Source organism: Misgurnus anguillicaudatus, chromosome 15, assembly GCF_027580225.2.
Source record: "Misgurnus anguillicaudatus chromosome 15, ASM2758022v2, whole genome shotgun sequence".
In the NCBI taxonomy this organism is placed as follows: domain Eukaryota; kingdom Metazoa; phylum Chordata; class Actinopteri; order Cypriniformes; family Cobitidae; genus Misgurnus; species Misgurnus anguillicaudatus.
The window spans coordinates 13,225,340-13,252,094 of NC_073351.2; the positions used below are offsets into that span (position 1 = coordinate 13,225,340).

The 26,755-nt window shown below is 39.7% G+C and overlaps 1 protein-coding gene across 4 annotated transcripts in view; it reads right to left on the reverse strand.

The window, feature by feature from the left end:
- The window catches only part of ets1 (v-ets avian erythroblastosis virus E26 oncogene homolog 1), a 49,901-nt gene that overhangs the window by 15,352 nt on the left and 7,794 nt on the right, over positions 1–26,755 (reverse strand). For 2 of the 4 annotated variants that reach the window (XM_055174412.2, XM_055174411.2), the window contains exon 3: positions 26,481–26,631. In XM_055174412.2, coding sequence (XP_055030387.1) covers positions 26,481–26,631 — 151 coding nt within the window. Of the gene's footprint in view, positions 1–9,306; positions 9,644–26,480; positions 26,632–26,755 lie in introns of those variants that run through there. The other 2 variants (XM_055174414.2, XM_055174413.2) reach the window with 2 other exon arrangements.

Genomic DNA, 26,755 nt, shown 5'->3' on the forward strand with positions numbered 1-26,755 from the left:
CAGGAATGTACAACAGCTGTCCCTCCTAACCTCCTTCGCCTCTCTCTCTCTTTCTCTCTCTATACGCTGCTACCACCCTGGATGAGTCTGACAGAAATGGCTTTGCAGTGATACATTATGCAGAGTGTCTAAATGGAGAAGAACAATGCAGCTCTCTTGTGAGATTCGATTAGAGCGAGATCCTGCTTTCTCCATTTACAGTGTTTAATTGCGCATTAGAGGAGCCATTCTACCAGCTGGACGTCAGAGGCTTCATTCACCGGGGAAGAAGTCCATTTTCACATTAGGTGATACAACCATATCCAGCTAAACTGCCAAAAATAAACCTAAGAGACCTTGTCTAGTAAAGTGCAAATGTTCTGTGTTTTTTTTTTTTTGTAAAGGAAGCATGTTTTATTTGGATAAAATATGACACAAAGGCGTAACAAGACATAGTGAGGTTTTTTCATTAGTGGCTAAAGCAAAGTGCCTTCTGAAAGAACACGGCGGGGCAGTCATTTGAAATATTTTTTTCAGATATCACTGTAAAAAGCCTTACAAACAAGTGGCGTCTGAAAATACAGAGTTCAGGGCTGCATAACGATTAATCGCAACTATCAAAATCAAAGTTTTTGTTTACATCATATATTTGTGTGTATTGTGTATAATAATTATGTATATATAAATACACACACACATGCATGTATATATTTTAAAAATATTTACGTGTATATACATTTTATATTTAGAAATTATATTATATACAGGGCTCCAGACTTTTTTCACTAGGAGCACAGTGGCCCCCAACTGAAAATTTTAGGGGCGCAACCAGAAAATTTAGGAGCACACACTGTAAATCAACATGCTTACCAAATATTCACATTTCTACTAATTTCCACTGTATTACTAATAAATACTTTCATGAAAGATGCAGAAAGTACAATGTGCTGTTTCAAATTCAGTGTCACATCACAAAATAAAAGGTCAAATTTACTGGTCGCATATGTGCGACTGGATGCAAAATTCAGTGGCACACTCTCAAATTTTAGTGGCAAAATGCCACTATTTGGTGGCAGTCTGGAGCCCTGATATATAAATATAAATAATATATAAAATATTTTTTCTTAAAATTATACATTTATGTGTGTTTTCAGTAATAACATATAAATAATGTAAACAAAACTTTTAATCTGCAACCGATTAGTTGCGACTAATCGTTATGCAGCCATGCTGTTAAATTGAAAACAGGAAACATCCCAAAAAAAAACAAGCAAAGATCCATGTCACCGTTTTAATCATTAAAGATGTTACAAGTCATGAAAGTAAAAATGGTTGCACAAAACAAGTGCAAGACATTCAAAGCATTCAGAAGTGACTTTAACTTTCCATTTTCTTTTGTGTATCTAATCTAGCATACAGCAAACCAGAATATCATTTAAAGCATGCTAACAAAATAAAGTTCATTACATTCATAAAACTATGCATCAAGTTTTCAAAGCAAAGCTTTCATCTCCATGAAGCTTTGCCTTACAGATATCATCTGCATGCTGTTATATTGAGAATGCATTGCACTTCTCATTTTATTGAATCACTTTATTGTTTTCCTCACGGTTGTAAATCACTTCGGATAAAAGCGTCTGCTAAATGCCTAAATGTAAATGTAACCACAGAGTGAACTGAGAAGAGTAATCTAAAGCATTACCAATACGATTAACATCAGCTTTGTCAAATCAGAACAACGTAATGTCTTTCCTATCACAAACAGCAGCTTTGCTTATGCCATCGCATACCACTTTATCAGGAAAACGTACACTATGTACATGTGAAAAGCATCTGAATCATTATTTCAGCAGCTCTATTGAATAAAACAAGCATTTCAATACTAACTAAAATGTATCCTGCTCCACATGAAAAATCTTTATTTGTGTGATAACACTGCAGGTGTGCATTGGTCGGGTATGCATTGCGTGCGGTGTGTCTGACTTTCTCAGCCCTTTGCTTTGGTCAGGGGGCTGTGAAATTGCGATTATAGTCACGGGCCCTGGTGGTCTCAAGGAGCCGGGTGTGGTAGGGAGGGGTTGGATGATTCACTTATCTGTAATGCGAGAGCATCCGAGACAACATGAATGGAGTCCCCAAGGGATGACATCATCGCTGGCATGATCAGGGGCTCCGCCCATTCAGTTTTTTCATTCTTAAAGTGTTTTTTATCGCGCATTCTGTGATTTATTGACAATCTACAGGCTATCAAAAGAAGCTCTGAAGATGCAATGTTCTTAAATTAGACGCACTTTAAAGAATGCCCGTGTCTGTGTTAAGTGTGCGTTTGTGCGAATATGTGTGTCTAAATGTGCGTGAGAGACAGCGAGTGGGTGTGTAATAAAAGCTAAATAGCTCGTTTGAGTCCTTCAATAGTCTGGACGATATTTAAGCTTCTGAAAGCTTTTTTTGTGCTAGGCGTATCTATGTGTCCATGTCAAATTAGCATATTGTGACACACAAGTGTGCTTTTTCACTCTTAGTTTTTTCTTATTCCATTGAGAATTATAAAGGTCCATCAAAGTGCTTTGTTATTTTTGAATATGGAGCACAGAAAAAAAAATAGGAGGGCGCATAGGAACAAGCTTGTACATTCTGGCAGCTGCGCATCTGCCACTCATAAAACACACATTCAGTTCTTTATCTTTTGCTCTATCTTTCTCAAAGTGTGTGACCGTAAGACTGCTAAACCTGTCCTGCATGAAGGAAAGCCATTCACCACGTCCATGCTGAACAAGGCATGAACAAGGGTGGGGGATTCAGTAAGAGAAGTTCTTGTTCTGCCCACTGTTTAGATTTCCATCTGAAAGCATGCAGACCGGGCCGGGTCGAGACAGGAATAGCAGCGGCCCACGACTGAGCTCCCAAAGGCGGTGTCGGGCCTGTCCGACCCGGCAGGGTCACACGCCGGGGGTCTCCCACCCTGGAACACTGTGGCTATTATAAGAGACCCAGCCACTGGGTGCCCCCGGTTTGCAGGATGCCCTTGCACACTCACACACGCACAACAACATCCTCAGCGGGTCAAACACAGGACCCACATTGAGGATTCAAATCATGACTGCATACAACCTCCAATTCCACTTAACCAAGCACACACTGTCTGTGAAGTTCATGAGACTCGCTGGACATTTAGATAATGCACACATATATTCTGTATATATGAATTTAAAATACATTATGCAATATGCCATGTTTAAAATAATGACACTATTGTATCGGGCCCTAGTTTTGCTGCTGAGAACGAAGTCACGAACAAGGTGAGAAATTGCATAGCACCGCATTTTTACAAAATCTAACCGGTTGCACTACCGCAACCTAGCTTTGATCTACTGTTTGCAGTCATGCTGGTAAACTGTTGAGCTTTGTATTACTGTAGATATGAAATGCAATGCTACTATGCATCTTGTAAAAAGAAGCAGAGGCGTTTGCAACATGCAAATTGAGGGCATGTAACTGCACTGCAAGACTGAACACACTTATGTCCAACAGGCCATGTGAGCATTCGGATCAGTGCATCTTACAGGCACTGTTTAGACTTCCGAACAAACAACTGGTGAACTTGACAAACAGTTTACTCTATCTCTAACATTCTTCAATATAAACCTCCTCTAAAGGTACCTGCAACACTTGAAAAGGGAAAACCGAGGAGACTTTCTTGGTACTGGATGCATCAAAAAGCATTTCTGATTAAACCAAATTCATACATGAGCAGTCAGTCACGCCTGAGTTAAGTTTATGAGCTAAGCAGCTTTCCGTATCGGGGAAATGAAGGAAGGAAAGCTCTGCATGCAATTAGCAAGCTAATGGCTAATGGTTTCTGCTATTGTGGAGCCAGTCGATGGCCAACAGATGCATTCTCGGTAAATGAATTCCCCATGGACCGCATTGTTTTTATGTATCGTGCCACACATTCCTTCTTTGTTTTACAATCGCTAATGTGGATGGAAGTTATTTTATGAGTTTGTTCTGAATTTGTGACCTTGAAACCAATAAGTCTGAGTACAATTTTAAATTAACCAATTACACAATTAACTTATGCAAAAAAAAAACTACCACAGCTGGAGCAATGAAAAAGAGATCACAAGCCCAAAATAGATGAATGGGAGTCTGGAAAGAAAAATGAAATTGTTTCGAAATACTCAGCTTGCAGACGGAGGAATTTGTGATCTTATTCATCTTCAAAGTGACATAATTTCAGTAAACACAATAAATAACTCTATGGTGACAAACAGCAAAAGTGTCTATAAGCAGCAGAAGCTAAAATCAGCAACACAATAATAGCTCAGACCAAATTAACACATCTTGTAGTTCATGCCCGGGTAAAAAAAAGCCTGAATGCTAGAACCGACCCCATGTGTACATATTTCCTCACAGGCTCTCAGAAGCAAAAAAAAAAAAAAACGAACAGCGATCCCTGCTCTGTGGTTTTATGAGAAAGGGGCGAGCTGTTGGATCCCACCATGCTTTACTGGTGTAAGTGAACAATGTCAAAGACAAGCCCTCATTATGACCGCCTTTGGATTTGATCCAGACACCTACGCAGAACGCCTTTAACTGCTCTCATCCCTGAATCGCCCGAGCAGAGCCTCTCTGTCAGAAATATGTAGATGGCTTGACCGAGAAAAAGTCCCAGCTGTGTCGGCTCTTCTGACTGCCAAGGATCATGTGCCTTCTATTCAGCTGTACATCAAGTAGAACTCACAAACAGAGAGAGACGGAGAATCTAGCTAAAGCCAAACACCTGGACTTCACAGAGCGGTTTCCTCACAAGCTTAAGCTCTAAATTACATGATAGTGTATGTAACCCCATTGGTGGCTAGGAGAATCCTTTCGATGCAGCCCTTGTAGATAGACAAAAATAAGATGATTACAAAAACATCAGGCACTACTGAGTCCTAAAACAGGTGACTATGTGAAAGCACATACACCAATGGGAGAGAAGAATCTGAGAACAGGTCTTCCTCTGCCTCCCTGAGCTGTGAGACATAGCCAGAACCGGTCAGGATGCTGCACTGATTTCAAAACCAGATCCAACACCACCATCCGTGTCTCTTACGTAAGTTCATGACACGCACGGTACACGGGAGACATCTGTAAAACAGCCACAGTGTGCCATGGAAAGAGAGGCACCGGTCCGGCTGGCTTACTCACCTCATGGGCCTCCCACCACTCAGGAGGCGCTGTGCAGCCCACCAGAGAGCCTGGGATGGGCTAATGTCTTAGGGGAGGAGGGGTGGGCACAGGAGTCAGCACGGCAGGGGCTGTGACTCAGTAATTAGCTTGTAGCACGCTGGAGAAGACAGCACTAGACAGACACCACATCAGGGGCCAAGGAGAAGACGCAAGAGCCCATGTGGCCCACAGACGGGAGACATGAACCAATGTAGGAGACGGAGAGCGAGGAGAAAATGAGTGCTGTAAAATCTTGGGGAAAAAACGCCTTGGTTGTTATTTCTTCCCTGCTCTGGGACATGCTGTGTCTTTTGCTTTTGTTTTGGTCTTTTGAAGTTCAGAGAATCAGGGCCAGAGATAACTGTTCACCGCACCTTCAAGGCAGCAAATTGGGTCAAGGCAGCTTTCACAAACTCTACAGCAAAAATATTTCTGACGTATCATTCAGTCATTCTGACGCACATAAGTGTTTGTCTGTGCTGTTAAATGGCCAATACCTTGAACGAATAAAGTCTAGGACCTCCCATCACCCTTTGATGACTAAGCTTTAAAGGAACAATAAAAATGTGCGTTCGCCAGAAAGAATTTCTGACAAGGGAGTCATTTAACCAATGGACATTCTGTTAAGGGGGAGTTATTGAAGAGAAGTAGGCAGGACTCTCTGATCTAACAGTGTTTCATCTTATCCTCAGGCACTGCAATATTTTCCATGTCTGGTGAATCAATTGTGAGTGTCAAATATTAATCCTGCTACCTCTGAATGTTTAACATGCCCTAGACCTCACGTTAGTACATACTATTCATGCACTGTTCAGCGATCTATAAAAACTGAGTCATTTGTTTGGCTTCATCAGAGACCCACATCACACCAACCTTGATTGCCCAGATCCATGTTTGCACAGCTGTCAGGAAGCAAGGCATGAACAGGCCTGGGGAAAGTCAGAAGAGGCTGACGTTACAGAAACATTTTGCGTGTATCTGTTATGTAACAACGGGGATCCAAGCCATATTCTGACACAATCTGCCAGCTTGCTGTATCATCTTTATGCCACACCTGATAATGCTCGGATTTCGCTTTACCACCAGTGGGGCCTAGCAGGGGTTCGAGATGAGAGAGCAGATCGTCTTAATCAGATAAAAGCGGGCAGCCCATCCAGTCCTCAAACATTCCTGTCACTCACTGAACCTAAGCAAAAGGCAAGAGAAACAGAAACAGAAAAAGGGAAGAGGAGAAATTCTCATCTATGGCTATTTCGATATGGTTTTTCACTGGGCTTTAATGAGTGGGAGGGACCCCTGGTAGTCTCTCATGTTGTTGCTGACTCATTTGACTGTGTTAAGTAGTCTTTGGTCCAAGATGAAAGGAGTGGCCCTGTTGTCAAGCATTTTGACAACTCCCCTTTTAAAGCACAGACTTCTGAAGATGCTGATGACTTCTGGGACAGAAGTATGTGCTTTATATTGGCAATTTTAATATGCATATGTAACAATGGACACAGCACACAACAAGACATAGCTCAGTGTTAGAGCTTTGCATTAAGAGCAAAAAAGGTCATGGGTTCAAACCCAGGGAACATACATGATGATAAAAAGTGTACCTTCAAGTCGCCTTGGATAAAAGCGTTTGTCGGATGCGTGAATGTAAAAATGTAAATGACTCACTGTTCTCGATGACTTGTGGCCGTTTTAGCAGACTGTTCCATATTCTGCTCAAACTAAAGCTTTTCATGTAAACGTTTTTTGTTTCAGACTGGCAGCGCCAGTTGTTATTTTTGGAAAATTTTGTTAAATAGAAATGGACTTAGCTTCACGCACAATCTAATTTTAGCAATTCCATGAATGAATGCATGTTTATTGGCAGCCCTGTACTTGTGTAGCACCCATTGTCTTCTCATGCACTACATGTCTTCGGGTTAAATCAGATAATCTTGACTGAACTCTAAACAACTTTTGTGTGAGTCTTGATTGAATTCAACCATTCATCACTTCTGTATAAACAGAGTCAAAAAGCAAAGGGGGAAGGGAAAGGAAGGCTTGTGTCTGTGCTGGCCGTTGTCTTCTCAAGTCTTGATCTACGACCCAATACAAACTGGGATCAGGTGCTTAATGTCTACGGCCTCTCCGCATTACCAACATGCACACGTGTCCTAGAGTTTGTGCCAGCCTGCAGAGCTATATAATACTGCATGCATTGTATGCTGACCACGGGCGCCTGTCAAAGATACCCACAAGGTGCACATATCTAATTTTTTTTTTTCGGAAGACTGAAGCACCAGACCAGCAGTAAACATGTCTTACATGGAGTTTACGGTCTTGAGCTGTGGTCTGCGTTCACCTTGCCTGAACATTTACGGTTGACTGAACTCAAGGGAACACGTCTTGAGAAATTGTTTTGCAAGATAGCATGATGTTCTGGCAACAACAATGCAAGTATCAGCACTATTTTTAAAGCACACTATTTTTCCATATTACAAACATTTTTCCATTCTAAAAAAAAAAGCGTGTGCGTTATTGCACACTGCATTTGTGTATTTCAGAAAGTGTCACAGTTCATTTCTGTGAACGTACCACACATGAGGGTTCACATTTGTAAATGTAAACTCTTAAATGTGTGTGAGAAACAGAGCAGGCCTGTGTACATGTGCGAATATGCGAGCGTGGCAATGATTCATATCACGTCTTACACATCACACAGCAGTCATTATACCTCAGCTTTAGCTTTCGTTCTGACATGCTTGCAAAGGTGAATATCTTTTTCCATTATGTATTAACAGCTGGTAGTGGTGTGTGTAAGTCAAAACAGAGGTAAATAGGACGACGAAGTGCTGTGTGTATAGCCACCAGCTGTGGCTAAGGCCAGTCAGCATTTTATCGTAGGGAAACCAGCGGCCACTGAACTCACCCTGCCCTTCCGGGGCCAAATAAGAGGGTCATATTCTTATAGAGTGTAAGTACACCAAATGTGCGAACATCCCACTTGCACAATCGTCACTTTATTCCTGTCCACAGGAGTATAGGAGGAGTGTGAGACTGCTGACTGCTAAACCAGCATGGCATCTGCCCTCCCTAAACCCTGGTTAGGCACGCAGCCCCTCCTAAACGGGACTGGGACAGCGGTGGGGGTTAATGTGGATGTGGTATGAATGGACAGTGAGGCTGCAACAAGCATCATTCAGTTGACACTGACCATTTTTTTGGGACAAGAGGGAATTTCCCTGCAATCACATACTTGTGTATGTGTATACATCAAACCACAGAAAGAAAGAAAGAAAGAAAGAAAGAACTACTACAATAATCATCATCTAACAGTGCAAGATAGCAATAACATCTGCTTTATAGTAAAGGAATACCAAAGATGATCTTAAAACACTAATAGTATTTAGTATTGTTGCATTATGCAGTATTTAGTATGCATTGCACTAATCGCATTAATTGAAAATACTAAATACATGCACACATTAAATGATGCAATGTTTTGAAAGTCAATGTTTTTTTTCCCAAGTGCCATGCATGAAATGACGCGAGTACCTAAGAGCGTCACGAGAGGCTGCGTGTGGTAGGCTACTCAACATCTGCTCGGTGTCAGACCCTCCACATGTACACGCACATTACACACATTTGTAGCATTTTAACAAAGCGAAAGTATGCGTCTGGATAAAAAAGATGTTTGCTAAATGAATACATTTATTTCATTCGTGCAACAATAAATAGGTCCAGTCAGTTAAACGCGTAATTTCAAAGTTTATCTGTACAAATAATGGTAAATACAACGGCTCTACTGCGTAATATAACAGCATTGCATTATTCAGCAGATTATCTGTACAACAAAACTGAATAGCGGACACATTTGAAGCGTTGCGTATAGAGAAACATGAATATGTTGCCATAATTATGCCCGCCTGTTACTACTGAAGGGTTAAGAAAGACAACACACTTGTTTTGCATCAGTTTGAAATGTTTTCGCTTATTGCTATTCAACAGAATCTGTGTGTCTCATACCATTATCTGGATTTAAACGCGTTTTGCGTAGACATGATTGCAAAAGTTACTGAATAAAGACACATTTTGCATATCAAATAAACATAATGGCGAGAAAGCGTTTAGCTTACTTACCGTCTTTTTCGGATTTTATTATGGTTAACGGCTTCATATCGACAGCTGCCGTCATAGTCAAGCATTCAATGTATAAAGTCTTTGAATGTTTTATGTCTCTGTTTAATGTGCCCCGTCAGGATAGTCCCAAATGTGTCCTTCCAAGTCTGTGCGCCTCAGAGTTTCTCAAAAATGACACAGCTTTTTCCTTTAGCCAGATCCGATCTCTGAAGTATTGAAGTGTCTCCTTTTCTCACTCACTCTTTCTCTCTCTCTATCTCAATCACTCCTTCATTCCCTCTCTTCTGTTAGTTACCCCAGTCAGGGCGGTTCTGTGCGCGGCGCGGAAGAGGCTGATCCACGCGCGAGGGGGCGGCGTTACACGCTGATTCACTTCAATTCAATTACACTCCACTCACAGCCCTCTCAGCAGTTATTGCCCTGTCTACACCGATATCACGACAAAACGCTGTCTTTATCAAAGCCGTGGTCGTCGAGACCATATCAAAGGGTGAAAACTTGTAGTGTAGACAGTTTTATTATTTAGGAGTGTTTAGTTTTTAGTTTATTAAATTAGCATAGCGCCACCAGCGGCCAAAGACGAAATTATTTATCGTCGTGCACATGAATAAATCAAATAAAATGTAAAAACAAAATAAAATAATATAGTTATTGCAAAATTACTATCTGATAACTGTTTTAAAACAACGTATAACTAGATATGAAGAGTTTTGTTGCAAAACGAGATAAATCCATTTTTTTTTACATTTTTGTCAAAACATGTTAATTATTATGTTATCTGTTATTATTTTGTTTTATGGTGCCACTTAGCTGTATTTTTTTTTTTTTAAGTTATAAAGGTTTAAATCAAAACAAACCAACTGCAGTTGAATTGATGTTTATTGCAATGCACAACCAACGAAACTCTTCATATATTAAACTATTTTATATTGAACTTTTCGTCTAACACTCTTATGGTGTACAGTGGCAGCCGGTAACTCCTTTATGTGGGTGCATGATGCGAAGCTCGTCACAACAAAAATTTATTTAACCCATCATGCGTGTCTGGCTCGTCATGTCAAAATATGTGTTCATTGTGTCATGTTAAACGTGCATCATGCGTCATGTCAAAATAAGTGCCCGCCCGCACATCAAAAGTATTTATAATAAAAGAGACGCTCACATTCACAAAAGACTTCCAAGACACTAACTTAACACTAAACTGTGATTAAACATGAGATTAAGCAAGTATCTGACAAACGCAAGCGTCTCTTTTATTACCATAAACCCATTTGAAGCATTTGCAGCAGACACGTATTTTGAAATGATGCGTTATGCAAGTTTACACGACGCACCGATCACATATTTTGATACATACATTTACATTGATGGTGTAGCCTACATCAAATCCTTATAACTTTACAGTTGTCACAACAGTCAGCAGACATGTTTTTTCCTCTTTATATAATGTCTTATATGTGGCTATTTTGCCACACGTCCACACCCCATTATATAAACATAAAATAAAACGCTACCTCTAAATGTATTGTGGCTATTAGACCTGTGATTAAATCTCCCCTGAAAACAAACTTGGCCATGTGCACAATTGCCACTTGAAAAAAGTTATGGGAACTTCCCATTTGTTCATTTCATTTACTGTCAGGGCTCTGTTGAGCATAGCAAAGCTGATGTTGGCAAAGAACGCAATTTCACATAGAAACTGAGGTCACATCTTGTCCATTATCTTTTCAAATGCTCTTGAGCAATTTCTTCAGCTTAAGAAAACACGCGAGTAAAAATGTTGCCTAACACCACTGATGCAATCGACTGCTAAAAGTGTCATATCAGAGTAAGTTCACAAAAAAACATCCATGTACTCGCTGTTCTTTGGAGATTTCTTAAAGCCAAGGCGAGTTGACCTCCAAATGATGAATGCGACACACCTCACACACTCAAGGAAAGCTGCCAAGGGCAAGAAACTGTTCCGTCTATTTAAAAACACTGATAAACGGTGTAAGCCGCTGGCTCGTGTTTTAGTATCTCATTCGTCTTTCGAATTGCTGATGCTATGCTCAGTTTAACCATGACTGAATCACCGAAATCTGCTCAAAACTGCACGAGGAACAAAGGGGGATAAAAGGCGAGACTCCTCTCTGCCTTACAGTCTGCAAATGATCTGAAAGTAACGGGTGCTCTCTTAACTTCAGGCCAACCCTCATAAACACCTCAGCGTATTTCCTGCCCACCTTGACTAGATCAGTAAAAAAAAAAAAACATGTGAGAAGTATTACAAACACTATTTGTAATAAACATATTTGAATCTTTACATTACAAATAAGTAATCAAATTTCCATAAAAGTATGACATGTTTCTTCTATATTTTAACGCGGAAAGTTCAAATTCAGTTTTATAAATTGAATCACACTGCTGATGGATTCGAGCGAAGATTTACTCGCATCTAAAAAGGTGGTGAATGGAAGCAGAGAGATGGGGTGAGGGCCTGTGACTGCTCTAACTAAATTTGCTGCTATGGTAACAGATTGCCTTTGCAATTTTCATGTGCTGATCAGTTTGTTTCCTAAATGGAGCCCAACGTTTCTGACAACTGTGGGAACGGCTGCCTGAAACACTTAGCTACGTCACGGCAGATCGCTGTGTTTCCGTAAAACTAATTTTGACCTGCCATGTTTATCCCAAAGAGTACAAACGTGACTAGTGCATGTCTCTGTATTCGGAATAACCCTATTAGCCGGGTCAATACTAAGCTACCTCACAGAGCAGCAGGTAGGTAGCGGCCATCTCCAAATGGTGCTGGGGAGCCAGAGTTATTGATTAGGTATAGATTTTTAAACAGGGATCCTACACAATGTCCATTAAGCTGTCTGGATAGTGTTTCATCTGACAGATATGAGCGATTATGGAAATGGCCGGGCCTTTATGGGGCTTCTGTGGTCAGCTCTTCGCAGGAGCCCGTCAATGAGAGCCGAAGGGGGAGGGACATAATGGAAGGAGGTGATCTCTCGTTCCCCCCCTTCTGTCGGTCACTCATTCACTCGTTCACTCCACCCCCTCTCACTAATACTCTTTGTTTTAAGTCTTAATGAGCTCCTTGTATGTACTTTTAAAAGGACAGACCAGGCTCCCTTGCGCCCAGAGGCAGCCATTAAGACTAATGGGGTTGCTGACTAATATCAGAGCCAGAGGTTGCTGAGTGGCCCTTTTCTCCTTACAAGAAATGAGGCATACGTCCAGCCTGCAGCCTGTCACCGATCTGCTGCTTTGATGCAGATTTAATACAGTTTCATCTTTTTCTCATTCTTTTCAGTTGTAAGTCAATATCATGTTGATACTTTGAGGCTGTATTTGGAAATGTGTTTCAATTGACGAATGACATTCATAGTCACCAATGACGTCTTATCAATTTAGTATTGTCGGAAAACCAGGGTCTTCCGAGGTTATGAATATGCTGAACATTTAGAAAAAACTTTTTCCACTTAATTTTTCTTCCCCATCTTGTGGGTGACTCTGTTATTAGTTGGAAAATCCCATAAGTACAAAAAAATTGCATAAGGAAAACCTTCGGTTTCAAATATAATATGCAAGTAACCATTGTGTCCACCCCTCCTTGACTCAGCTACAAATTGGTGCTGAGGTAATCGTAGGGTAAAAGGACTTCTCAGAACCAACCTCTGTAAGGTTATAGAGCTCCTAAGACAATCTGCGTGAACACGGGGGAGTTTGGGGTTTGATTCACAAATTCGAAATTCATTCATTCTCCAACTTGGATCTCAAGCAACATCTTACGTTGTTGACTCCTCAAAACAAGCAGTCTCCAGGATACAGTAAAGGAAAAACACATCTTGCTCTCTTTCTGGCGCTACAGCCCGTGACACTTACTGGAAGCATGTGCTTAGCTTCAAAACGGTTCATCGTTCTATGGGAATTTATCCTGAGGAAAGGAACAAGGCTGTGTTAAAAAGTTCATTATGTCTATCTCATGAAGCCACCTTCTCAGTCAGAGACCGATAGAAGACCTCAGACTCTACAAAGCCTCTGTGGTCCTCAGTCATGTTGTCAACAGGTACTAAGTCTCAAATCAGACTGGGTAAGAGTTAAACAGTGATGTCAGTATACACATTTAGGAGACAATTCTCTCTTTACCGAAGTACAGGGCTTTCAATCTACACATTTGTATTAAGGCCTTAGTGTAGTATTTAGTATAGTCAATTTTGTATGAAAATACCTGAAAAAAACGCCGATATAAATATGCTTAGACATTGGCTGTTTCTCAATATGCGTTCTTCAGCGATCTTGCGTCCTTGTGTTCTCGCTCTATACATCATCATTAACTGTCGAAGTTCAATTCCAATTCTCAAGAACACAAGTACAGAGGACGCGTGAAAATACCCGGATGTGTTCTTGATATCGAGGATGCATCAAGTGCAGACTTGCGCGCTGAAATCTGGGGAGGTCAGGTGAAGGAAGATCGCACACATCTCAATTCTCACAAGTTCATTCTGTGTTCTCGCGACCTTCTGAGTTCGTTCTTCCAAGGTCGCCTGGCAAGACCAATCTCCACGAGAACTCAAGTCCATTCTTTGCGTTCTTGGAATTGAGAAACAGCCATTTTGTGGAGCTGCGTGTGTAATGGTACTTCTTCTGTGGCGCATTAAGTTCCTGCACGAGAGCGCCCTCCGGCTTTTGGATGTAGCGGCATTTTACCATAATTAATTGTGAAGCATAGCAAGTGAAATCGCACGATTAATCGTCCCAGTCCTATTCCGCGTACAGTGCGTGTGGTGCAATTTTCATCATCAGAAGAGTGCGCATGTACTGTACGAGCACCACCGGATTTTGAAACCATGTGTAAATTGTACGCATAGGTTGCGCATGCTTTTACATTTTTGTTGCATGCATCTAATGTGGACAGTGTTGGGGAAAGTTACTTTTTAAAGTAATGCATTACAATATTAAGTTACTTCCCAAAAAAAGTAACTAATTGCATTACTTAGTTACTTTTCATGGAAAGTAATGCTTACGTTACTTTTAAGTTACTTTTTCTTACTTGGCTGAGGCTTGATCTCTTTCAGGTGTTTTTTATGATCGCAAAAATGTTAAGCTCTGGCCTGCCATCTCCGCTCCGGCACACAGAGTGCGTAATTCTACATTAATATGTTCAGTTTAATTCAGTACATTATTTTATTTTTAAATTGAACTAATTAACCTGAAAAGTAACTTGCATTACTTTTTTAAAAAAGTAACTCAAATATTAATGTGTATATTTATAAAGTAATGCGTTACTTAACTCGTTAAAAGTAAAGTAATATTATTACGTAATGCGCGTTACTTGTAATGCCTTACACCAACACGGAATGTGTACTTGTACAAATTAAATAAACTATACTTTGCAAAGCTCTGCATTCGATCATGCACATACGTTCGCATAAACGTAAAAAAACAGATTACACTCCGGGATTTGGAATGTGTTCCCTAGGATTGAACCCATGACCTTTGCAGGGCTAGCACAACACCATGCACTGTCAGAAAAAAAGGGACAGCACCCTTTAATTGAGTCACCGATATGTACCTTTGAGGTACCTGTATGAAACTTTGAGGTACTAAGTGTACTTTAAGTACAAAGTTACTTTCGAAAGAGTAACCTCCCAGTAACAGCTTTTGTACCTTTTTCCGAGTTAGTTACGGAAACAGTATAATGGCTACCATCCAACAACAAGCCAAAGTATATGCATAGCATTCTATATACAGGACTTTTAATGAAATAAAAAGATACTTTATATATCATGTCTGTTTGTGAAAAATTACATACTTAACAAATGAATTGTTCGCGTTTCACAGTGTAAAAAAACTAAAATACAACATAAAGCAAAAATTCAATTTTCTACCATCTTCTATAATTTGTGCGTATCCTCATGTACTACATGTATGTAACAAAATTACTTTATAGTCATCAAAACGCTCCACAATATAAGATTAAGTGAAAAAATTAGGGTGTAGTTCCAGCCGTGTAATTGTTTGGATAAAGGCGTTCCAAAAAAAGTTGATATAAGACGCTGGATGTTTCACTGCTTTGCTTTACAGAATGTGTTGAAATGATACTAGGATAATGCAGCTGTGATCACAACCGTGCTGATATACAACGATAACACACTCTTTCCGATGTGAAATTGCCTACATATCAAACAATGTAGCGTTCACCCATCAACTCTCTCCCTCTCTGTCTCACACACACACACACATATATATATATAACTCAACCAGACACACTTGTCTTTGTGTATTGATGGTGGAGGCTCTTATGTGTGTGTGTGTTTGGAGAATAGTTAATGAAGACCCTGCAAAGCAGATGGGGGTTACCAATGGTGTCCCTGCCGGTTTGGCAGAAGGGAGGGGGATTGGTTCAACAAAGGCTAAGCTCTTTTCTTATCAATTAGCACTGCTAAAAAGGACATCTCTCTCCTCCATTAGCTCCACCACGTGTCTGCCATTCACCCTATTGTGTGGCAAATTAAATTACATCCCTCCATGCCGCCCTCTCTCCTCCTTCCCTCTTTAGGCATCTATGCCCCCCAGTCTTATTCTCTTTTACACACATGCACGTGCAGTAGGCAAGTCCTTTGCTTTCGCTAACAGCAGGCCACAGAGCTGCTGTACCTCAGTCCATTGATCTGAGAGGTCAGAGGGTCTACGTCTTTATAAATTCAACAATTACTGAAGGAATGCCAGACGGACAGTGAATAGTTCATCCAAAAATAAATCATTATGATCCACATATTGCATCAGTTGTACGCTGTTTTTTATGTTTGACACAAAGGGACAACTTTAAGGAGTCTTCCGTAAAATAAAAGCACCATAATTATATGTCCATCTGACTTGTAAATTACTCCATGTTTTGGAAGCACTGCGTGAAGAACAGACAAACATCAATGTTGTTATTTACACTTTTCACACAGAGATTACACAGAAAATGCGTTTGATTTTTGGTTCATTCACAGTGCAAATGATTTTCCTGTGCTTGCATGTGACACATTTTTCCACAGCGTCTGAAGTTATGCATGATTTTTGAACAAAACAGTAAAAATACTGTAAAATACTGTAGAAATTTACATGCTTGCATCCTAAACTCAAGGCAACTGGCTTCCCAAATAAAATAAGTTGGTTCAAGGGTATTAACACGGTAGGGGAGCTGTTAATTTACAGTAGTAGAACTGTAAATTAACAGTAAATTTCTGGCAACTTAGCTGCCAGTAGTTTATCGCTATGCTACGGCATAGTTCTTTACAGTGTAGTGACGAGCTTACTGCTTCAGTCCAGTTTGCCGACATTTCTCGTCATGAATGTTGATCTGAGTTTAAAGCAACACTAAAGAGTTTTTGCTCTTTGCTCCCCCTACAGGCTCCCCCACTGTCGTAAATAATTTAGCCTACTGCAGCAAAGCTGGCTCTGATTGGATTGTAGGTCTGCCGTAAAGCAAGTTTTTGTAGTTTTCACTCGAACTACAGGACCCCGACGGTTGGAAACTTCTTTAATGCGGTTTTGGCCGATAGAGGGCTGCAAAGCGAATGTGAAAGTGCCGTTCACCCTGTTTCAAGTAGATGAACGACTAAAACTTTTTTGGTAACGTTGTTTTAAGGTAAAAAAAACTCTTTAGTGTTGCTTTAAATCCCTGTGACTATACTAAATACAACTTCAAAGAGTTGAACCTCTGCTTGCGATTACGTCTGCGTCAACGTGCAAACAAACATTTAGACCGCTAGTAGGCAGTATCCATGCGTGTTACCACACTAGCAGCGTGACCATCATTGAAGAAGCAGCTTGGCAAGATAACCCACAAACGAAAGAGAAACAGCAACTTGTGTATGTTTTGAGACGATCAGCAGTGATGGAAGTTAATAAACAGCGACTAATGTTGCAGTTTGAGTTAAATCCCTCCTCAACTTGGTCCATCTTTGTTCTCACTGGAAATACCTATGACGCAGATTTTTTAACTGATGGGAGGGGTTCTAGTGGACCAATCACAGTGCTTGCGGCCTATGTAGAACTGATGTGCTGCAACCGAGGTGCATGTCAGGCTATGCAGAGGCTACAGATAACCTACGGCGTAGCTACGATGTAGACCTTACGCACAACTATAAACTGGACTTTACAGGAGCGATCCCAGAACATTTATGAGTCGCGTTTGTGTTCATACAGAAGCCTCTCTGCCAATTTTAAGAACATTTTCAGGGACCAATATGCTGTGTGAATGGGGTTATTTATTGTAAATATCGTTAGATTATTTCTTAACACCATTCCAGCCTCTATGGCTATATTCATGGCAAGAACTGGTTAACAGTGGCGGCTCGTGACTGCTCATCCGAAGGGCACTAATTCAAAATAAGTGTTTGGAGTGTCGTGTGTGGTTCCCTTTTCAAAAATATGTGTCCCGCGTGTCGAGAGATCCTGTGTGCATCACGTGTCCCGCCAAAAGTGCCCGCTGCAGACGTGTGAAAACCATTTATGACAAAAAAGACGCTCACGTTCACAAAATACACGCAAGACACTCCCTTACCTTAAATTTTGATTACGCATGAGATTATGCGAGTATCTGGCAAACGCGAGGGTCTCTTTTATCATAAACCCTTTAGATGCGTCTTATTTTGGCATGACACAAGGATCTCTCAAAGCGCAGAACACATATTTTGAAAAAGGAACCACACACATGACGGGCTACATACATGTTGTGACGAACTTCGCATCGACCGCACTGCTGGTTAAATCTATACACAAGTTGGAGAAGGACAATTTGACATCTCCAAATCACCTAACCTGCATGTCTTTAAACTGTGGGAGGAAACCAGAGTACCTCAAGTAAACCCACGCTGACACAGGGAGACCTTACCCAGACAAGGAACAAACCGAAGATCTTGCTTAGTGGGTAGCACTGTGCCCACATGGTTAATCTTGTAAAATTCATTGTTAAAGAACGTAACATATATACATTTTGTGTTCCTGTAGCTCAGTTGGTAAAGAATTTGTAAAGGCCATGGGTAGATAAAACCGTCTGGCAAATGTATGAAATGTAAATGTTTGTAATCAACTTGATGGATTATCACAATTTAATTGTTTTGAGCAAATTGTTTCAATATTCTGAATTATTTTCACAAGGTTCTGCTTGTGTAACTGTTGCCTATAAATTAATTTTGAAATACATGGATTGCCTTTTACGTAAAACCGTAATGAAGAAATAAAATTATTTGAAGGGGAAGTTAGGTTTCGACATTTGACCTTGCTAAGTGGAGCTGTAGTATCAAACTTTCACTCATGCGCATTTCTCATTTCTCTCTCTCTCTCTCTCTCTCTCTCTCTCTCTCTCTCTCTCTCTCTCTCTCTCCCTCGCTTTGTTTTACAGTTGGGGGAAGTGTGTGCAGTACTGATTAGCATCACTATTTCCTCCTTTCCCATAACCCCCAGACCCCCGCCAGTCATCTGTTTATTTTAACCCAGAAAAAATGGGCCTTGGCCTGTGAGGACGTGCCCCTCATCAGAGACAGCACTCTCCCCCATACACACAACACATCTATATACAAAGATACAGATTTAGCCATCGCACACACACACAAACAAACAAGCAGCAAGGTGCTTGCACACATACACATTACTCAATATTAGTGCTGCTGTTCTCTTTCAATTCAACTGTCCAGTTGTCAAATCACAAATCATAAAATGTAAGCCAGTGGTCACAGAGCTCCATAACACAGCTGTCAATGTGGCCCAAATGGGTGGGTGTGCTTAAAGAGTTCATGTGATGTACTTTCTGTATATATGTGTGAGTGTGTGATCTGGGCAATGATACACTCTCTGTGAATGTTTAAGTTTGGTGCATTAGACAGTATTATATTATAATAAACAGTAGATGCATGTAAACAAAATGAGTGCATGACGAACTCCCTTGATAAATTTTGTGAAACTAAGAATTCACTCACAGACAAATAATTAGCTCGTATTGATGGAGTTGTAGAGCAACAACATGCGATACATTGCAGAACACTGACACAGGCTTTTCTTCTTCACATGCAGGTCCCATATGTGTAGTACACAAAAGCCGTTTACAGCCTGTCTCTGGTTTAACTGCCGGCACCTGCGCCTAAAGCCTACAGATGCAAGACAGGTACAGCTATGCGGAACGGTGCTCACATGCACCAACGCCAAGCTGTCTGGAAGCATGTGGGTGTCTGCGCGTGTCTCTGTGCGTTACAGTGTGTCACACGTCACGTTTCACAGCACACCTGCAAACCATAGGGCGGCACGCTTTTCCATAAGTTTTAAGAGCTCTTTCTGCTTTTGCTCATGGAAAAAATTTGACGTCTTCATACACAGCAATGTGGAATTGATTCATTAAGTGGCATAACGTGAATAGAAAAGTGAATTAAAGCAAATATGAGAGGTTTAAACAAGCGATCGGACTGAAAAGGTCAGAGGAAGAAATGACCTAAGTCAAGACATCAACAAAGCCAAATTACATAGTCAAAAGAATTCTATGGAGAGCCTGTCTTCGTGTTGGAAAGTCAAGGGACGAGGTTTAGTCACATCTTTCCAAAACATTTCTGCTGTCGTCAAAATGACGGAAAAAACGATGTCATCCTGAACCAAAAACTGCGTATGACAGTTGGGTTAATATTTAACCTTTTGATCCAAACTGGTTAAATGTACACATGTACACTAGCATGAACTGAGCCAACACAGCCTCGTGCAAATCATAAAAAATATACAAGTTGGCTAAAGCCTGGAGTATAGTCTGTTGTTGTTTAAGTGTATGTGAACGTATGCGCATGGTTGAATGCACAGGCTTGCAAAACATAGTTATTTGACCCGTCATGTACACAGTGTTCGAATTATGTAAAAAATTATGGGGAGTCTCCTATCTAAGCCTCAACAGCCCCCCTATCACAATAGGGTCGCTGTGATTTCACAAAAGTAAGATGTGATCCTGGATCAACATTCAATGTTTTACCGTATTTTTCGGACTATAAGTCGCACTTTTTTTCATAGTTTGGCTGGTCCTGCGACTTATAGTCAGGTGCGACTTATATGTCAAAATTAATTCATACTGACTAACATGAACCAAAGGAAAACATCACCGTGTACAGCCATGAGAGGGCGCTATGTTTTGCTCCTGTAGCCTACCCCTGAAAAAAAAACTATTAACTGAAACATTAACTTAAAGACAACAGAGAAAGACTTAACAAAAAAATGCCCCCCCAAAAGAATAATAATTTTCTAAATAAATGCGACTTATAGTCCAGTGCGACTTATATATGTTTTTTTTCCTCTTCATAACGCATTTTTTGACTGATAGTCCGGAAAATACGGTAATATAATAATAAACCTCAAATTACCCTTAATTCAAACCATAACCATTTTACCCATCAAATTAGTGTGAAATAATAGTTTGACAATATTTTATATATTTTTAATCCAATCCTAAATCTAAATCAATATGTCAATTCCTCCAGAGGTGTACTTACATTTCTTTCAGACAGAAATCTTTTGGATTAGTTCATTGCGAAATTGGGACAAATATTGGACTGTATTGCTTTGTAGCAGTGCACCACAAGAATTTTAAATTCATGTAGTATTTTTTTTAATAGGGCCCCCTAAAGCACAAAAATATACATTTGGGGGTCCCCTTTTAAAAAATGCTTATAACAGGTATGAGACCACCTTAACCCCCCTCAATTCGAACACTGCCCTTGCGTATGGTAAAGATGTTTTTTTACTTCTAGCTTAATTCTTATGAATTTGTACACCCCCCTTTTTGTAAGTTTCTGTACGATTTGCTTTAACCCCAGTGATGCTGGGTTTAGGGAAGATCTTCGTTATTACTTTGTTTTAATTATTATCACATTAAATAGTGTAGAGCAAGTGGTGAGATCACCAAAAAGTTGGGAAACTTTATGCAAATGAGAAGTAAATCACACAACAGAAAATCACTGTGTGAAGAATTCAGGCCAATATTGAGACATCTTTAAGGCACTAAAAGGCTAATAGTGTTTGAGTTTCTTGTGCATTTTTATTAATGTATTTTATGTTTCATGTGCAGTTTGCATGCTTTCAATACTAACTGTGGCTAAATTATATACTTTGAGAATATTGGCATTTACTGTAGCCTACTTAAAGCATTCACAGTCCATGCTGAAGACAACCTTTGCTATAGACGGTTTCAGAAGCAACAACATTAACAAACGAATGAAACCGCCTATAAATTTTACAAAGCAACTGACTCTAAGGTGTGAAGATGAAAGCATGTTAACCGTCAAATATGTTATGTTTTACAGATTAGGTATCAAAATATATGGTAAAAGTCAAGACTAACTGCTCCACACAATAGTTTCTAGGTAACGGGAGGGTGGCCCGTTTCATTCTGACTAGCAGCTGTAGCAGTCCAACGGTTTTTACATGCGGTGGCTTGGGTGTCAGTTCAGAAGTCTGTTTTGAGGTTACCGTCTCACACAGAAAACACGTTCACTGCTTTAGACTTGACTCTACCCTGCCTCACCCAAAAAATCTGTTACACGAACTTGTTTCATCTCTGGATTTTGCTGCTGGTTTCGCCCAAGATTGACTAAAGTCAAAATTCCTCCTAGTAACCAAGAATCTAACTTTCTAAACACACTTTAGATCGTCTGCAGGGCTCAGCCCGCACATCGCCTCGGAGTAAAAGTTCAAAAGGTTGTTTTTTTCCAGCAACCTAAGCTGGAGGACTTTTGTGAGCATCTCCAGCAACAAACATCAGCAAATCGCATCAAACCTGACCCAGCTCGGTTCCCCATAGCACTCCCCCAAGGGGCTACGAGGCTTGGGAAAAGGATGGCCGCTGCTGAGGCCTTGCGCCCTTGGACCCTTGTGGCCTTATGTCCTGCTTGGAGGTGTAAACTTAGAAGTGGTGCCAATGCTGGATCCAGCCCAACACACACACATTAATACACATACATACAGATGGCGCATGTCGCCGATCTTTCTATATATCATTTTAAAAAGCAGGGAGGCTGATGTCAAACACGGGTGGAATGTTCTCATTTTGAATAAACATTTAAAAAATTGTCCCGGACAAAAAATGCAGAGCATGCAGCCGCCTCCACCATGTCGTGTCACATACACACACAAATAAAAACACACACATACACATACTGTGAGTGTGGCAGAGAAAACATTGTTCTCTGGGGGATGAACAGGGACATTGACCCTAAAGAGATGCCTTTACCAGATGCCTTGTATTTTCCTCCTTGAGAATTAAAGACTGAGTTTGTGTGCATATGTGCACGTTTCAGTCACACACAAAAATGTGGGCTTTAGGCCGATTGTCCTCAACTGTACATTGTGTCTGAAGTGCTTTGACCTGTTTCTGATCATGCATTTTGCTCTCTTATTTAATCTGTGCGTTTTTTTCGTCACTTTATACTCAAACTGAAACTATGCTCACAATTAATTTCACACATGTTTAGATTACGAATAGGTTTCGGAATCATGCTCAAAAATGTGCAAAAAGACAGTAAATAATAGAAAAATTATATATATATGAAGAGTTTGGTTCCAAAATGCAATAAATCCATTTTGACTAATTTCGATAAAAATGTGTTTTCTATACCAAGAAAGTGACAAGAAGAAAACCACTATTTTCTGTTACAAACTTTCACATAGCATCTTTAGGTTATAAAAAAAATAAAAATCCATAATTTGATTTTCAAAGATTTATTATAAAATTTGATTATTTTTTCCACAAAATGCAATAAATCCATGACAAGTTTTTTTTCAAAATGCTATAAATCTATTGAATCAATATATAAATGTACATTCATCTTTGCAATGTTATATTCATTTAGTTGACTAGTAGTATACACTGATTAAACATTAATGGCATTAATCAAAACACTTTTTTGTCAAGAACATTGTCATTGCAGTCATTTACAGTGATCAGCTGTCAAATGCTTTGGTCTTGCTTGATTTCCGTGACTTAAAGTAAAATAATGGAAAGTTTTTCATAAGATCCCCTGGTGTCAATGTGTTAGCATGACAGAAGCTTGATGCTGTCGGGAAAACAAGCAACAGACGGCATTTTTCCGTCTCCCGAGTGCCTCTCGCGTAAATTATTTGATTTTGATGGCTTACGTTTCTCCCCATCACAGAAAACCACCACAGGTTTATAAATGCCATCAAAAGTATTATTTTGTTTTTGTTTGTTTGTTGATCACGAAGTACAAAGTAGATGAGGAAAACTAGGATTCTGTATGTATTCAAAGCACCGCCATTGTTGTTTACAAATCGTGGAATGGTGCACTGTGATTTGTTGAGCGGATTTATTGAATTCTGCAGAAAAGGAGGACTGGGGTTTATCGTGTTTTGGAAAAAAGGAAGAAAAGATGACAGAATATTACTTTTTAACTTTTTAATACTGACCTCATACAATATTGATTTTGGTGGTAACTCAATTTTTTTATGGCATTTATCGTGTTTTGGAACCAAACTCTTCATATATATATATAAGCATTTTTATAAGGCTCTTATATTTAGGTTCAGTAATTTCTCTTTAATAAGAGAAATAAATAAAAGGCAATAAAAAGGTTATTAGTCAGTAATTTAAATTTCTTATTTTCATAAATGTCAATTTCACAGATCTGACTTATTAGACACAAGGTAAAATACACAGGATAACACAATAAAGTGAAAAAAACTTGTTTCCATTGTGGTTTTTGTATTTTATTTTTGGTATACAACAAATGTGAGTGTCTTTTGCTGCAAAACCCTCTAAGTACACTGTAAAAAATCCAACTTTAAAATGTTCATTCAACAAAGAACATTAAGTAAATTGAACAAAGATTTCTTTGTTGCAGGGCGTCAATTGATTATTTTGCGTTCACTGAATGAAAAGAGCATAATCATTTAGCTAACAAATATTATTTTGTTGACTGGACTTAGATGTATAAGTTTTTGTCCAATTCGTTCACCCAACTTGCCAAACTGAGTAATCTGAACAAGCAATTAAAAAAAAACAATGGTCGGAATGGTTCCCAGCATGCATTGCGACATGTTCACTTCTTTGGTTAATATTTACAAAAAAAGATGACTGTTTTAATGTTTGCTGGATTTATTTATGTTGTTATGTTGTTAATGTTAGTTATATGTTGTATTTAAAGTAATTTTTAAAGAATTATGTTTGTTCATTGTTACCATGATGGAGAAGTGTGTGTTTAGTGTAGAGGACAGCAGAATAAGTTAGCGTGCATCATTGTTACCTCACAGCAAAAAGGTCTCTGGTTTAAGTCAGACAAACACTTTGTTTATGAGACCTTTCTGTGTACACTCCCGTAGTCCAAAACATGTAGATTAGTTAAATTTGGATACTAAATTACTCTTTACCCAACTTAGTCACTAGTTGAATAAACATAGAAATTTGCTTATTATCTAATCAGTCTAAGTTGGTTCAACTTTTTGGTGTACGTTGACATTACTCAGTAAATTGAGTTAGGTGAACTACATCATCCAAGAGTTGAGTGAACTCAAAAAAGCTGTGCAGCAAGTTGCCTTGAAAATTTAAGTTAAGTCAACTTTTTATTTTTTACAGTGTACATGCAAGCTTTTTTGCAAAACCTTCAGTTTAAAAAATCACTTCTTTGAACAAGACATAGTAAACAGTTGCAAATCACCAAAGATACAAGTAAACATTGCAAAAACTAAAAGTCAGAATGTAAAAATGAAGGAATTATACCACACATTAGGGGGCACTGTCACTGCCACATTCGAGTTGTTGTCAGGTCCAAAAGTACTCACAAGGGACACAAGCTTGAATGTAATGTCCTGAGAATATTGGGTTAAAGACATACTATGCAGTTATTTTGCCTAAATATAACAGCTTCAAAGTTATTTCGGTGGTAAACAAAGTCATAGTATGGCGAATCATCCTCCTGGCGAAGCTCGGGGAGGACGGCGCTAGCAAAACCAGCAATGCAAGCTTGAGAGAACCGCCCCTGACAAATCTCGCGAGAATCACGACTTGCTTTACGGCAACGACGTCAAACACGTTAGGCTTGTTCGACTTCATGCGGCGTTGCAAGAACCGACCGCCGGATGACATCAAAGTACCGCGAGAATGATCCAAGACGGCTGTCGGTTCTTGCAGCGCTGCATGAAGTCGATCAAGCCTATAACAACAACTGCACGCGCAAATTCGAGACGTGAGGCTAAACGATTTAAAAGTTAAGAAAGTGCGTTCAGAAGAGAGTAGGAAAAGGAAAAGAAAATCTGACTGCGTTAGGAACCGGACAAGAGTCCCACTCGGTCAGGTTTTTACTCGTTGGCATGCGCTAAAAGACAGCACTGGATGGGATGCTGATCTGCCGATCTTATTGATGGACCAGTAAGTAAATCTCTCATTAGTAAACTTGTTTGCGGTCTATGTTGTATGTTGTTGCGCTTGCTTCTAGTATGTCATGCGATTATCATGACAACAGTTGTCAATATCTCACATAATTATCAGGACATAAATAAGCCTAGAAGTTGTAAATAGTGTAAACATGCACAATTTGCAAACTATTATGATAAATAGCAATAATCATGTATAGTGACATTATAACGACAAATGTTATGAAATAATGCAACGTACACAATTAACTTTGGCATGGCATTTTGTAATGTTTACTTGTGATTTAGCTGCAATCATGTAAAACGTTTATAAGCCAGCAAAGGTGGTACTTTATTATTATATGCACTCTACACTTGGAATAAACTTCTTATTATCCTATTACCATCATCTGTAGTTTAGTAGACTATGCAGTAGCCTAATATTTGTATGAAATTGTGAAACATTACCTGGTCATTATCTTTGGTTCGGAGGTGTACTAGAGTGGGAAATTACGACAGTTGCAAGTATTCTCCAGCGACTCTAGGGGTCGCTGTTTGACAAAAACGCTGAAAATGCATAGAGCGGCTTTAATATCAATAACTTATTTTTGACTGAGTTGACGTTCAGTGGCTTCTGCCTCTGAGCTCCTCGAATGTCTTTGTGTTGAGTTAAGAAAAACAGAATCATATTCATCTGAGATGGCATGGTGGTGAGAAAATGATAAGACAAAAAAAATTAGGGGGAACTATTTTTTTAAGCCCACTGCATTAACAACCATTCCAACAGTGTGATCTCTTACCGTTAATGCTGTATTCTGGTCCATTGGGGACCTCCTGCAGGGTGATGTGATGGGCGTACAGGGGTCTGGCTGGAGTTGGGTTTTGTGGGTGGCACACTACAGGAGGCTGCATCTGTGGCACCATAGTGACTGCCATCATACCACTTGACCTCTAGAAATACAAAAACACTTGTAACACTAGTATGCACCTCTATGTGTATACTTGAAGGTGATGTGCAGTGACAACTGTAAGTAAGCCTTTAAATGTTGACTTGAAAGTTAAGACATTATGGATC